The sequence below is a fragment of the Patagioenas fasciata genome, chromosome 6, assembly GCF_037038585.1.
Source record: "Patagioenas fasciata isolate bPatFas1 chromosome 6, bPatFas1.hap1, whole genome shotgun sequence".
Classification (NCBI taxonomy): Eukaryota; Metazoa; Chordata; class Aves; order Columbiformes; family Columbidae; genus Patagioenas; species Patagioenas fasciata.
Window position 1 is genome coordinate 11,816,163 of NC_092525.1, and position 12,734 is coordinate 11,828,896.

Genomic DNA, 12,734 nt, shown 5'->3' on the forward strand with positions numbered 1-12,734 from the left:
ATCATTTTTCCAATATTCACCCCAAACACCACATACAAGGTCAGTCAATGCTTAGAAAACAAGCAGCGGCCCCTTAGGGCATGACAGTTCACCTTATCCGAGTTGATGATATCCTTTTTGTTGATGGTGCCTGTGTTCTCCGACTCCACGCCGCCGAGCTCCAGGATGTCCCGCACGTCTGCGCCCGTCGCCATCTCTCCGCCTGCCCGAGGGCCTCGCCCGCCGCCGACCCGTCCGTCCCCTCCAGCTCTGGGGGGAAACAGGGGCCGGGGTTAACGTGCACGTCCCGCGGGGGCTGTCCCGTACACACGCAAACACGCATGTGTACATACACACGCGTATATGGACATACGTACACGGATACACACACGTATACCGACATGTACACACACACACACACATCACAAACCGCCCCCCCCCTCAGGCCCAACAACGGGGCCTTGTACCCGGCCGGTCCCGGGGGCCGCCCAGGCAAAGCCCGCGGCCCGCAGCCCCACGGCGGGGTCCCGGGAAGCCCGCGGGAGGACGGTCGGGACGAGGTGCCGCCGCGGGGACCCCGCAGCTCCGCGTCCAGCCGCTCCCGCGCCCACTCACCCGCGCCGGCTCCGCAGCCACCGGGACGGTGCGACCACCACAGCGGCCCGGGCAGCGCCACTTCCGCTCCCGCCGAGAGGCGCCCGGAAGCGCCCGGAGCCCTTTGGGGGTCACACCGCGGGATGAGCGGGGATGCGGATGGAGAGTCACCGGTTCGCGCCCCACTCCCAGCAGATCTCGGCTGTCCTGGGGCGGGCGCCGCCGGAGTTACGTCCCCCGCAGCGGCATCCAGACCCGCCCGAGGCCGCCATACATCCTTCCCCACGCCGGGCGAAGAGCCCGCTGCAGGCGGAACTCGCTCCCGCACCAGGAGATGGCAGCACAGCCGTGGCCGGCCCGGGCTCGACGGGTGTCCCCGAGCCTGGCCCGGGACACCCGCGCAGCTCAGCCGCGGGTCGTGTGCGGGAGTGAGGGGCTGCAGAGCACCCGCAGCCTCCCAGGGTGCTCCCAGACTCGCTCCCCCGGTTCCCCGAAGCAACGAGCTGGGGATTCCCGTTCCCCTGGTGAAACAGAGAAATAAACAGCAATTATACTGTTAAGTGCCATTCTTTACGTTATCAGTGCTGGGGAACGCTGAGGATCATCCTCTGTAAGCACTCCGAAAACTGGATGCTCTTGTGTTGCTTATATTCACATAATTATTACATGCACATTACAATTCTTGAAAATTTTGACATAGATCTATACTAACAAATAATGTTAGTTATAATTGTTTAGTTTCTTACTTAAAATACATCTATTAACTATTAGTTAAATATAAACTAAGCTCTCTGCTTCTAAACAATGTGTTATTTAATCTTCTGCCTCCCACTTGTTATGCAGAAGGACATAAAACTTGAAAAATATGCCCTCATTTTGCAGGTGGTCAGAAAGCATTTATCTCATGTCAATTGGTTAATGACAAGTATGTGTTTTATAACTTAAACACAGTACACATTTATTTGGCAGCTGCTCTTCACTGGGGCCTTGGTGGTGGGTCACTGCGCTCAGCCGGGGACGCTGGGGCTGCGGGGCAGTGCTGGGGCAGACAAATTGCTCCCACCTCATGGCACGGTACCGTAGGGCGGCTCAGCAGCAGTGCCCTGCTGTGCCCATGGTGTTGGGACAAGGCCCTCGCAGAGCTCGTGAGTTTTCCCATCTCCTCGCTGGGTGCCGAGGCGCTCGCTCTGTCTGTCGCAGCCTCTCCTGCCGGCAGCGAGCGGGCCGTGCCAGCTGGCCACCGGCCAGGCAGGCACCGCACCATGGGGCACGTTTGGGCTGCCCGTCTCGGCTTCGTTTTACAAAGCATATGCCTCTCGCCTTCACACTTGGCAAGGAAACCCTCCTGAAGCACTCCACAGCCGCAGAGCTTACCTGAGGCCACAGGCAGCCAGGAGTGAAAGGTTTAATAATAGGACTTCTCTGTTTCCTCTTCCCTGGAGGAGAAAAGAGAGGGGGGAATGCGGGAGGGAGGGGAAACAGCGGTGTGGAGCCAGGAGGGACCTGGAGAAACCACCTTCCAATTGCATCGGGGCAGGAGCAAGGCTGCCTGGTGCAGGTTTGTCTGAAGCAGAAGGTTTTGGCACAGAGATCCACGGGGATCTGCCAACCACCTCACATAGCCCGGGAGAGGGGGTGCTCCGAAGGGATCTCTTCTGTGCAGCAGCCCCAAGATGAGCTGAACCCCACTGTGCTGGAGGTGGTTCTAGCACACAGCCCCTCAGCACCAGCCAGGCTGTGCTCCAGTTGCCACCATTCTACAAGGACTGGCATGTCACCTCTGTAGCAGGACCCAGCCAGAGCCAGTGTGCCCCAACAGGGGCTGGTAACATCCTTGGAGTGTCATCTGTTGTTCCCAGGAACCACGTAACCCTTTTTCTGTCTCTTCCCACACTGCCAGGAATGGCTTTTACCGTCCTCCCACAAGGACAGAGCCAGTCCCCATGTTTCTCCTGTCCTGTCTGCTGTCAGCTCTGCCATGTCCACCCAAGCCCTATCCCCATCGGCACATACAGCCAGTTCTCATATTTTGTAGCATCTTTCCTTCCTCCCTTGCCATGCTGGCCCAGAGGTGTTGTCCATGTTTCCCCAAGGTGGGTCTGTAGAGGGAGACAGGGCTTTCCCAGCACTGGCACCTTCTGCCTTTGCTGACACTGTCACCTCTGCTTTGCCTGCCTGGCACTACTGCTCCAGAAGAGCTTTGAAAGACCAAAGAGGACCTCACTCTTCGCCTCTCGCTGGTAGGTCGTTCACAGCCTGTTCACATTGATAACCAGCGCTTACAGAAAGCACAACCAGTCTTGAAATAAAATCCAGAGACAGATGGCCATTTGGTGTCCTTGAGTTTTGATATCCCTTGCTTTTAGGCCTGACCTGCTCAAGCCCAACTCCCAGCAGGACTCAGCCCAAGCTCTGCTCCAGTGCAGGGTGATCAACTCCTCTTCAACAAACCAAGCCCCTGGAATGTTTTGAGTCCCTCTTCCCAGGTTAGCAGCTTTTTAACCTCATGAAAGGTGGAGATTGTGGGCAGCTGAGCTTCATTATTCACAGCCCACCTCCCCCACACCTCTGAGCATGGGTGTCACTGTGGGGCTGTGTCCCACCAGGAGCTGTAGGGACCTGAAATCCAAACACATTAGCTGGGTGCTTCTGCTAACCTGATCAGCAGCACATCAATTAGCACTGCCTTCAAAGGCACCCAAGAGATATTGTTTCTGCGCAGCAGCCCCTGCATCCTAAAGCTTGCACAGCCTTCAAAGAGCAAAGGGGCACAGCTGGAGACTTTGGTCAGCCTGCACACACCTGGTCCATCCTTGGGAGTCCTGCATGGGGACATGTGCCCAGGTCTGTCACCTCCCCAGAGTATGGGGGTCTTGTCTTCCTGGGCGCAGAGAGAGCCGAGAGGATGCAGTGGGTGGGGAAAAGCCAGCAATGGCAGAGGGCTCAGAGCTCCTGTGCCCCAGGACTTTGACAGTGGTCAGGAGCACAGCCAGCATCACTGTCCTGCCACTGCAACCCCATCACCCACCTCCTGCTATTGTGCGTGCACAGGATGCCAAGCCTGGGTGACCTCACTGTCACTCATCAGCTAAGGGAGGGAAGTCCCCCCACATTTAGCCTGGCAAGAGGGCAGCACTGGTCCCCTCCCAGACAGCAGCCCGCACACCCCGGAGTCCTGGGGGAAGGATGCTACTTGTGCCCTTTCCCCGTGCCCCGGTTGCCAGGCATGGCCGAAGGTGGCCCCGGGCCAGAGGTGTGCATGCCTCCAGCCCAGGGCTCAAGGTGTGCGTGTCTCCCAGCCTGGCACCAGGGGAGGAGGACAAGTGCAAACACTGTGGCCAGTGGGGTGGGAGGAGGTTATCTGGGGCCCAGCAGTGGAAAAACTCTCAGTGTGTGACTAAGGCATGATAGCGCCAGGTGTGGGTCCCGGCAGGGCGAGAGAGCCGGGGAGTTATCGCTTCCCCATGGGTTCAGGTGCCTGAAGCCAAATGTTTCCTAAGGGTGCGGTGACAGCCACAGCCCCGTTATCGTGGTGCCTGGCCCACCCCACGTAATGCAGATGTGGGGGCTGCCTGCTGGACCTTCCCACCATGTCAGGAATGGGACACTTTCCACTGTCCCACCAGGAGAGGGGACACCAGCCCTGAGAGCATCCTTCAGCAGGGACACCTTGGCCCTGGGGAGCCAAGCTCCCACCTCACAGTGCAGCAAGGAAAGGTCTGTGTCAGCCCCTCCAAGTACCCCTAAATCCTCCATCGCACTTCAGGGCACCCAGGATTCATCCCTCCTCCAGTACCTGTGTTCCATCCCCAGCTCTGCGCTGGCCACATGGACCACAGCAACCCCAGGGTGAACTCAAGGCAAGGAGCCCTCCCAGACCTGCAACCTCTCCTTCTCCCCACAACCCCACATCCCTGGGGCAGTCCTGTGGGCTGCAGCATGGGGGATCCCCATGAGCTGGGTCACCTCACAGGACAGGAACTCACCTGGGCTGCTCTTTGCCACCCTCTCCAGCCATGAAACCCCCAGGGCCCTGCTCCTGCTGGCAGGTGACTGCAGGGTGCGAGGCCACGCTGTGGCCGTGACTCACCTCTCTGCCGGGAGCTGTTTCTCCATGCCTCGCTCCTTCCTTTTCCCACTTGTTTCTCCGCTGTGCCAGTTTGGCTGCACCCCAAAGACAAGGGGCTGCACAATAAAGTTTGAAGGGGGGGCTTAGGAATCTCTGCATTGCCCATCACCACAGCTCCCAGGGGCCTTTTTGCCAGGAGGTGACCAAGGGGTAAAGGGAGGCCAGGTTGGTGGAGGTATGTGACCTGGAGTGGGGTCTGCATTGTCCTGCCAGCCAGCTTTCCCTTCGCACCATCCTTGTGGCAGCCCAGCATGTGATCCAGGACATGGGGACCTGCCCCAGGCTGGGCCAGCCACAGACCCAGAGGTTGTACATGGGGAAATCAGCTCTTCAAGCGCCAGCCTGGCTTCTCCAGAGCATACCTTCCTGCAAAAGGGAGTCCCACATGGTTGACTGGTGTGTTTTGGGTCCCTGTGTTCCCCTGCCAGGCCAGGGCAAAGTACTTTCCAGCCAACCATGGGCACAAGCCCCCAGGCAGGGATTGTGCCCCAGCCCTGCCTTCCTCAGTGCTGCTGAGGGTGTTTTCCTGCTGCCCTCATCACTTTGCAGGGCAGGTTTTGCTGGGAACGGGATGGTGTTCTCCAACAGAGAGTATATCTGGCAATTGGAAGAGGGTGTTTTTATTAACAACAAATTAACTGTAATTGCCATTTCCACTACAGCCACTCCTCGCCCAGGCAAGGTTCCCAACCGTGCTGGTCCCTGAGACTGCCGTGCCCCATCAGATGCCTGAAGGAGCACCTTGCCCTGGGCCCAGGGGCATGAACCTGGAGCAGCTCTGCCCGGAGAAAGAGTCAAAGTGCCTTTCCCTGCACTCACCTCCATGTAAGGCAGCAGCAGCCAGAGCTGGGCCTGCGCTCCCGCCCTAGCACAGCGATGATGAAAGGTGAGGAAGAACTGGTTTGTGCTCTGATCTCAGAGCCGAACCTCAAAACAGCCGCGGACCGGCACACTGGCTCCCAGGATGCCTAGGGAGGACAGGACAGCAGAGCCAGCCTTTCCAGTGGGACGGGATGGTTGGAGAAATTCATCGTTCCCCTGGAAATAAAAATAATAATCATAATAAAAACACAAAGCCAAAGATTACTTATACGCACACAAACACGCAGGCACGCACTCTCTCCCCATCTGGCTTTGCCAGCCTGACTCATCGCTAATTCAAACAGCCCACACCTTTCCCTCTCCCTCCATGGGACGTTTTGAACAAGCCTCTGGGGAAGAGACAGCAGTTTTGCTTCATCCACCCCACTGGCATCAGAATGTCACCTTTGGGTACTGAGGGCCCCAGGACCAAGACACCCCTGGTACCCCCATCACAGGTCGCTTGTGTCCCAGCACAGCCACCCCCACACAGGCACCTCTCAGAAAGTGGGGCAAGTGGAGGGTGGAGGTGGCTGTGGAAAGGACAAGTGATTGAGCCTGGTGGATCTGTGACACCTGTGGATACAGTCCCGTGGTCCCATGTCTGAGCCCACAGGCAAGACACGACATCCCAAGCTGCTGTCACCCTGCCTGGAGACACCCACACTTTCATACCCACTCAGGGCAGACCCCAAGGTTAGGTGTTGGCCCCAGGACACTCAATGTGGCCCCAAAACACCAGCCACACTTCAGGAATACATCAGTCCCACTCTGCCATTCCTGTCTTTTTTTCCAGCTTGACTGCACAGCTGCAAGCAGGACACCAGGAGTGAGTGGGACCAGCCCTGCCCAGCCCATGCTCAAAACGCAGCTACATTTCCGCTTGCAGGGCAAGGAACCCCAGGGCATCCCCCAGCCCTGGCCGGCCGCCTGGGGTTGCGGCAGCAAGCACAGGAGGAGGAAGCCGCCACCACCACCCTGGGTCAGGGCAGCACACAGCCCGTACAGCATGCTCCCTGCACTGCCAGCACAGCGTCAGGTCTGGACAAGCCTCAGCCTTCAGAGGGATGCGTGCATCACAGGTAATCAGCCGTGGGAGGGAGGGATGGAGCCAGACCTGCTTGCTGAGCTCGGGACCTGCCAGCACGCTTGTGCTGAGTCACCACCTATTAACGCAGGGAAACCTCAGCACCTGAACCCCACCAAGCTGCTGGGCCACCCCCAGGAAGACAGCGGGGACATCACATGTGGCCAGCTGGCTGCCACCAACCTCCCGGTTGTGACCACAAGGCTGGTGCCACAGAGCTCCCACTGCATGGGATAGCAGAACCACTCGGGAAGATGGGACGAGCGAGGCTCCCAGTACGGTTTCGGCTGCCATTCTCCTTCGCTGTGACTCACCGCAGGACCAGTCACGCCATCCCAGTGCCGCAATTGCCCCATCTGCAGATTAGGGAAACTGAGGCACAGGGAAGTGGGGTGACTCAAGAGCTGTTGCACAGGAGATGCTGCTCAGATGCCGAGGCTTGGGCGTTCCCCATCGATCCTCCGCAGCTAACTTAAGCAGAAATGAACATCGATGTAAATATTTACTGACAAGCAAGCCCAGCCTCACCCTCTCCTCCTAGAAGAAAGCTTTAAAGTAAACTCCTGGCTCTTTCATGTTTACATCTTGTTTATTTATTATACAGCAGATCACAATATTTCAACAGTTTGCATATAAAGAAAAGTAACATTTCAGAGTGCGAGAGACCTAACGTGCCCAAGCAGAGAAATGTTAATTAACAATATACACAGACGGGAACAGTGCACTTCCCAAAGCCGAGACTCATCTATGTTCCCAGCTGGAAGAAAAAAAATATATTAAAAAAGAAACATTATATATTACTGCTTTGTTTAATTTACAACTTGCTTTGCAGAAGCTGCACATAAAAAGACTCATTTTCTTTTGTTTTCTTTTTTTTTTTTTTCCCCTCCACAGAAGTTTCAAGTATAGCAGAGACCTGGGCATTCATAGCTGGACTCACTGTCCTTTATACACTAAATTTAAAAAAGCAGCATGGGGAAGGCAGCTGCAGCAGTACCTGGTGTCATCCTGAGGGAAAGAACAGGACAAATGAAAGCAGATGAGAGCCAGGAGAGCCATTTTAGGCTCCCGAGCAGAAAACTGTGGGACTGGCCAGCACAAGACTGACCAGCAAGGTCATAAGCTGGTGACGGGAACATCCCCACTCCCTGTGCAAGGCGACACTGTGCTGCCAACCCTGCAAACCTTTATAGCCACCAGCCACAGTCAGGTCCCACCCTCGCCCCATCCAGCCTTGACTTCTGGGTCAGAAAGTTTGTTCTGACAGCCACAATCAAGACCAGCAACCCACTTCCCAACACCATGACCCATGCACCCGGTGGCTGCAGGTCACTGACCAAAGCCAGCCACTACAGTCCCTGGAGCCGTGGGGGTGCCAAGATGATGGGGAGGGAGGTTTTTAAGCTGATGCCAAATACAAGCCAGGAGCTCTGGGGACAGACACCTGCTGCGCCACCTTTGCCCCACCACCAGCTACCTGGCTGGGGGGCACCCTCCAGGCGTGGGGAGCTGAGTGGTGGTGCCTGGGAGACACTTCTTGCAGCCTTGCTCCCCATCTACAGCCCTTCTTCACCATTTGGCTGAGCCCAGCTCTCACAGCAGGGGCAGGAGGAGAAAACTAGTTATCAACTACAAGCAGAGAAGGCTGGGCAGCCGGGCTGCTCCCCAGTGCTGTCCTTAGCCTGACGCTATTTACACCGTGAGCTGGCTCCAGGGACACTGAGTCCGGCCATGGTCCGCCGCTCACATGTGCCGCTTCATGTGGAGGGCAAGGTGGTCAGAACGGGAGAAAGCCCGCTCGCAGAGGTGGCACTGGAAGGGCCGGTGCCCTGTGTGCTTGCGGTAGTGGCGGGTCAGCTCATCAGAGCGGGCAAATTTCCAGCCACAGCCTTCCCAGGTGCAGTGGTAGGGCTTCTCACCTGCGGAGGAGAGGGGGTGTCAGTGGGCTTGTGGGTCCCCATCCTTGCTATGCCTTCAGTCCTGTGCTCCCTTGTCCAGCACTCCCACCTTTTCATGTGGGCACCCCTGCCTGCCACCCTTAGAAGGGGGCCCCACTGTGTACCCATCCCCTGCACACCTTTGCCTGACCCACCCTTCCTTTTGTCCCCCATCTTCTTGTCCTTTCCCCTGTGCTCTCCTGTCCCATGTGCCCTGCATTGGGCCTATTCTCTGGACACAGCTGCCCCATAGCAGCCCCTACCCCACTTCAAACTGCGGGTGCTCCCCTGACTGTCCCTGCTGTGGGACCACACGATGTTACCCCCTCCAGCTCTGTCACAGGGTCTCACCATACACCTCCAGTCTGTCTCCCTGTTCCATTTGTCCCCTCCCACTTCTCCTCCCCCAGCTGGGGGGCTTCTCCATGTGCCCCCAAGGCCCTGCCTCTTGAGGCATCCCTGGGCCCAGGGGTGTAGTCTCATTATGTGCCCTGGTCCCAGTGTGCCACCACCTGGCCCCACCACGGGGGTCCTTTTGAGCGCTCCCGAAGATATCCCCCCTTGCACCCTGCCCCACGCTGGACCTCTCCGTCCAGCCCCGTGCCAGCTCCAGGGTCTCTCTGGGTGGCACCCTCCCGAAGACCCTCTGTGCACCCCCAGAGTGACCACGGAGGTCTTCTCCGTGTGCTCCCGGTGCCTTTTCACACCCGCAGGAACCACACCGGAGAGGGCTCGCGGGTCTCACCGGGTGCCCCAGTCCCCCCTGCCCGGGACCCTTCGCGCATCGCCCCAGCGTGGCCGCCCACCGCCCCGCGGCGCGCCCTTACCCGTGTGGGTCCGCATGTGCGCCTTGAGGTGGGAGCTCTTGGTGTAGGTCTTGCCGCAGCCCGGGTATTCACAGTTGTGTGTGGCCGTCCGCTTGCGCGCCCACGAGCGGCGGCCCCGCTTTGGCTTACAGTCCTCGGGGGGGGCCCCGGCCGGGAAATACTCCAGCACCGGGGAGTTGGGCGGCGTGACCAGCAGCCCAGGCAACCCCGCCGGGCCCGGCCCCGGCCCCTTCAGGGGCTCCCTGAAAACACTGAAGTGTCCATGAAACTGCGGCGGCGGCTGCGGGTGGGCGAAGTGGGGCGCGTAGCGGTGTGAGGCCACAGCGTAGTGCGGTGACAGGTCAGGCAGGAGGTGGGGGTCGGTGCCTGGCAGCGGCTCCTCGGGGGGGCCCAGGCGGCCATGGGTGAAACCCGGGTAGGGCAGCGGTGGCCCCGGCATCGGTCCCGGCCCGGGACCCGGCGCCACACGTGGCTTGTGCTCGTTGCCGCCCGGCCCCAGGTACTCGGCGGCAGGCAACCCCAGCATGCAGGCGCGTTCCTCTGGCTGCTCCTTCTTGATGCGGTGCCCGAAGGGCTGCACGGGGTCCAGAGGCATCGGCCGGGCCAGGGCCGGGTGCAGGGGTGGGTGGTGGGGCGGGGGGCCGCCAGGCACCCTCAGCTCCGTGTACTCCCTCCGTTGCAGGTCGCAGTGGCCGGGCAGGTCCGGGGTGAGCAGCTCGGCCACGTAGCTGTGGCCCTGGCCCTCGGGGTAAGGCGCCGGGAACTTGCCCGGTGTGGGGTAGGAGCCGTCGCTGTCATAGGTGGTGCCGCAGCTCTCGGGCGTCTCAGGTAGGGGGTAGTTGGGACCGGGCGGCCCCTGCCCGCCGCTGCTGGTGTGTGCCAGGATGAAGTCCAAGTCCACGAACTTGCCCAAGTCGTCCTCCTCCCGCTTGACGGCGGCGGCGCCGTCCTGCTGCAGCATCCTCTGCGGGAAGAGGGGCGTCAGAACCGGCGGGACGACGGCTGCGGCGGCGCCCGCCGCTCGGGCACCGCGCTCCGCGCCTCCCGCTCGGGGCGGCGGCTTCCCCCAACCCGTCCGACGGGTCGGCACCGCTCAGGCTGCACCGCCCCCGAAGCGCCTTCCAACGGCGGCAGGGGGGCCGCCCTCACCAGTCAGGCTGAACCTCAGCCCGGGACGCTCTGCCCCGTAACCCCCTTGCCGCCCCCTCCCTGGTGCCCGGTGCTTACATGGAGCATATCGGCGGGCCGCTCCTCCAGCGGCATCAGGTTGGCGAAGGTGGAGATGGAAGGTAGGGTGCTCTCGTCCACGGCCGCCGCCATGGCGGCCCAGGCGGGGGAACCGGGGCGGGCTGGGGGAGCGCGGAGCCCGGCACCGCTCCGCTCCCCGCGGCGGCAGCGCTGCTCTGCGCCGCCCCGCGCCCCTAAGCTGTTAACAGCATGGCTGCGCCCCTATTGGCCCAGCTGACATTGATATTCACCGCCGTCGCCTTCTATTGGTTCTCCGATCGCCCGAGCCACGCCCCCTCTCGTGGGGCTGCCCCGGCGGGCGTGTGTCCGCGGCCGCCCCGCTCCGACGTTGCTGCTTCGGCCGGGGGATCGTGGCTGGGGTCCCGCGTCCTGCCCCGCGCTCCGACCGTGGGTTGCGTAGGTCCACTCGCGCCCTGCCCCACGACGGGAGAAGGAGCAGGTGTGCGCCTGTGGATCGCAAAGCCCAGGGTCTCTCCTGCCTGTTCCCACAACATGAGTGGGGCAGTGGTGCCCCAATACCTTGGCCCACACTGCGAGCAAGTCAGGGGCTTGTAGATCGCAGAGCTGAGGGTTCCCCAGAACCCCGCCCCGAGTGGGGCTTGGGCAATGGCCGTGTTGCACAGCAGCATGCATGCATGCAAGTGGGAGTGTGCCAGGGAGGTCTGGTGTGGGGTTACAGCTAAGGGCATGTCAGCCAGTGAGCCAGACACAGTGATCACCATGGGGGATACCGAGTGTGTCAGCAAGCAAAAGTGCCATCGAAATGGGTGCTCACGTGAGCCAGGGAGCTGGGCCGAGGTGACTAAGCCCTGGTACCCCCGTATGGCTCACTTCGCGTAATGGCGCCCATGAGGCCGCGTCCTCCTGTGCCGGTGCTGTTGGTGAGGCAATCAGCAGCCCAGAGCACACCAGCTCCCATCTGGCCACATGCAGGGTGCGTGTGGACCAGAGATAACTGCCCAGCAGACCCTGCTAGGGGGCTGGCAGCCTGCCTGCATCGCTTCATCTTGCCCCACAGACCCTGTGGGACGTTTGTCTGCCCTGCCTGGGGGCCAACACTGCGACCAAGTCCTCAAATGTCCTGCTGTGGGGGACACAGCTGGCTGGCTGACTCTACACACCCCATGGAGCCCATGGGACAGCGGCATCTGCCCAAGGGCTTCCCATGGCAGAGGACACAGAGTGACAGGAATGTCCCACCTTGCCACAGACACTCAGATACCCTTCTCTGTGTTGGCAAGTTGGGACGTGGCACTGAGACCCAGGGCACTGGGCAGGCCTCCCTGGGGACTCTCTGCTGCCCTGTCCGGCTCACAGAGAGACCTTCTCTGCTTGGCCCCCATCCAGCCACTACCAGGAATGGCCCTGTTACTGTTGCGCTTGTCAAAAAGCAATGGCCCTTATCTCCTGGAGCCTGTCTCCCTGCTTTCTGGGGCTTTCCATCCCCAGATACCTTTCTAAGAACTGGAGTTGCTGCCTGTGCTATTCAGAAGTAAGGAGTCGATTTAAAAAAAAAAAAATAACAAAAAAACCCAACCAAATATAAACACCGAAGGTGAGGTACGCACGCATACACACACACACATGCTACTTCTGGATCCAAAGCTACTCTACCAGTTGCTTTCATCACCGCACTTTAATTATAAGGGTGGAGCATTGCAATAAATTATTTCAGTAATCCAGTGGAACAACAACGATTCAAATCTTCCCTCTTTTACCAAGAATCCCTGCCCTGGTTTCCAGAGCACACGCTGGGTTGCTGCCCAGGGCCCGCGTGCCCGGCTGCCGGTGAGGGAGCACGTTTATAAATTCCACTCAGCAGGTCAAAACACACAGGCTGCAAAGTCCTTCCTTGGAAAAAGTCACCTCCAAAGTGTCAAAGTCAAGGAGCATGCAGGCATCACCTGAGATCTCTTTTAGCCTGGCCCCCAGAGTAGCTTATTTAAGTCACTGCTTAATTCCATTATTTGCTTCTTGGCAAAATAATAATTAATAGCAAGGCAGTTCCTGCCCCAAACTTTTGTAGATAAGTGAGAGCAGATGCCACAGGAGACAAGCACTAATTCCACTTG

At 59.4% G+C, this 12,734-nt stretch overlaps 2 protein-coding genes across 2 annotated transcripts in view; both read right to left on the minus strand.

The window, feature by feature from the left end:
• The window catches only part of DMAP1 (DNA methyltransferase 1 associated protein 1), a 30,852-nt gene extending 30,156 nt beyond the window's left edge, over positions 1–696 (minus strand). The window contains exons 1-2 of the mRNA XM_065842608.2: positions 595–696; positions 93–249 (exon numbers count right to left, since the gene is read on the minus strand). Coding sequence (XP_065698680.1) covers positions 93–194 — 102 coding nt within the window. The 5' untranslated portion in view covers positions 195–249; positions 595–696. The remainder of the gene's footprint in view (positions 1–92; positions 250–594) is intronic.
• A 6,524-nt stretch (positions 697–7,220) lies between these two features.
• On the minus strand, positions 7,221–10,840 carry KLF17 (KLF transcription factor 17). The gene is made up of 3 exons (XM_065842221.2): positions 10,642–10,840; positions 9,415–10,378; positions 7,221–8,569 (listed from the first exon to the last, which is right to left on the minus strand). Exons 1-3 carry the CDS (start codon positions 10,732–10,734, stop codon positions 8,394–8,396), a joined length of 1,233 nt encoding a protein of 410 aa, XP_065698293.1. The 5' UTR covers positions 10,735–10,840; the 3' UTR covers positions 7,221–8,393.
• Between the last annotated feature and the right edge of the window lie 1,894 nt (positions 10,841–12,734).

Excerpts from the sequence above, each read along its gene's own strand:
- KLF17 (XM_065842221.2), bottom strand. The coding sequence starts at position 10,734 with ATGGCGGCGGCCGTGGACGAGAGCACCCTACCTTCCATCTCCACCTTC. Across the intron at positions 10,379-10,641 it reads GGCCCGCCGATATGCTCCAT|AGGATGCTGCAGCAGGACGG; the intron begins GTAAGCACCGGG and ends CTCTTCCCGCAG. Across the intron at positions 8,570-9,414 it reads GCACATGCGGACCCACACGG|GTGAGAAGCCCTACCACTGC; the intron begins GTAAGGGCGCGC and ends TCTCCTCCGCAG.